Source organism: Dendroctonus ponderosae, unplaced genomic scaffold, assembly GCF_020466585.1.
Source record: "Dendroctonus ponderosae isolate FM_Combo_2020 unplaced genomic scaffold, Dpon_F_20191213v2 Dpon_F_20191213_2, whole genome shotgun sequence".
NCBI lineage: Eukaryota > Metazoa > Arthropoda > Insecta > Coleoptera > Curculionidae > Dendroctonus > Dendroctonus ponderosae.
The window spans coordinates 16,558,240-16,560,053 of NW_026018165.1; the positions used below are offsets into that span (position 1 = coordinate 16,558,240).

Sequence of the window (1,814 nt, forward strand, 5' to 3'; positions counted from 1 at the left end):
TTTTTTAAAGACAAAAATTTTTGAGGCGAAATACCCAAAAAGAAGTTTGTAAAAAATAAAGAACTGCGAAACAAGAGCACTATTTATCAATCTGTAATAAAACACGTGAGGAAATTCTGCCTTTTAAAGACGAAAACTTTTGAGGCAAAGTACCCAACAAGCAGTTTGTAAAAAAATGAATCCGCCTCAACAACCAACTTACCTACAATTTAATAAAAGTAAAAACAAAGAAAATATAATAAGAAAAATCCATTTCAGGTTGGGACCTGTGTTTGGAAACTGTGTGCCTGGAAGTGTTGTAACTGGAGCCGTATGCGTTTACACATTTTTCTGTTGTGCCTTGTGCGCCCTCTTCCAAGTGCCCAACCGAGACTTGCAAAGTGGAATTTGGTGGACGGTCGTTTTTGCCTCAGTTTTCATACTAGTGATGGCAGGAAGTAAGGATTAAGTCCACCTAAGTAACTCGTTTAGTTGCCATTTTCATTCGTTTGCTGCTTTGTCCCATCTGGACCATCTGATTCCCTCAATAATCACAATTTTTTTAAGGTTTAACAGTAATTTGTGCACATCACCAAAACCCAACCAATCTCCAGTTCAAAGTGCCTATGGTTCCATTTGTCCCCGCTATAAGCATATTATTCAACATTGAATTCATGGTCCATCTGAACCTTCTTACATGGCTGCGATTTTTCGTCTGGATGGTTATAGGCAAGTACCATTGAAGAAAGGCGGGTTTGAGTGCCCAGACTTTGCGTCTATTTGCAGGTATGCTGGTGTATTTCCTCTATGGAATCCATCATAGTAAAGAAGGCGAAGGAACGTCGTCATACTCTATTCTGATGACTTCGTCCGAAGCTGGCAAGGAAAAATGGGGTTCCACCACTAAAACGAACCTCAAATCGGTTCTAACTCACCGAAAATCATCCTCCGGAGATCGAAGTGCAATAATCGATGATGACGATGATGATGATGAAACTGAGTAGGATGATTAGTTTAGCGCAAATGTAGGCGAACCGGCGGAACTTTCTGATAAAGTTCTTTGCAAAGTACCAAAAATGGAAATGGACGAAGTCGCAGACTAAGTGCATTTTGAAGGAAAAGCCTCTTCTAGCAAAATCAAATAATAGCAGGTATTATCCAGAACAGACACACTTTAGATGCAACAATGTTAACCTACAGAAAAGCAGTTTTACTTGTTAAATATGTCATTTAAAATAGGTGAGCTACAAAAAGCTGGTGATTTTTTCAAATGTTATAGCAATGTTAATTTTGCTTGATTATATTAAGGGTAAATAGACATAATGTTAACAATGTTTAGCGTGTTTTTCGGATGCGGATTTATATTAAAGCAGCATAGCAGGAAACCTACAAACACTGCAAAACAATTTGCGTGTTCAAACCACGTTTTGCGGCTTTGTGTCCGACCACACCCCATGATATGCGGGCTTCGTTACATAAACCTTGTTGTTTACTCCCATCGATCTCTTCCGGAGAAAATGCAGCTTGCATGACACCCCTTTCCTACAGCTATCAGGGGCGGATGCAAGCTTTACGAGGCCGGGGACTGAAATGAACATGCGACCCCTAATGTTGCGTATTGGTTTGATTATCTTTTAATTTTATTATTGTTATTATTGAATTAATTTTACTTCTTTATCAAAAGAGATAGACTTTCGAGGTCAAACGTCAAGAAGAAGTTCTACCGAACGACGAGAATGTAATCCTGACGTTTCGCAAGCACGAGTGGCTTGCATCTTCAGAAGTGGTTTGCTTGAACGCTTACACTGTTCTCATCAGAACCCGTTCAGTTCTTC

General features: G+C 39.4%; 1 protein-coding gene across 1 annotated transcript in view; it reads left to right on the plus strand.

The window, feature by feature from the left end:
* Positions 1-1,313, plus strand: part of LOC109536755 (cationic amino acid transporter 4) — a gene marked incomplete at its 5' end in the record, with an annotated part of 7,353 nt that extends 6,040 nt beyond the window's left edge. The window contains 3 exon segments of the mRNA XM_048663954.1: positions 259-437; positions 547-708; positions 766-1,313. Of these exon segments, the coding sequence (XP_048519911.1) occupies positions 259-437; positions 547-708; positions 766-983 (559 nt within the window).
* Positions 1,314-1,814: the final 501 nt, after the last annotated feature.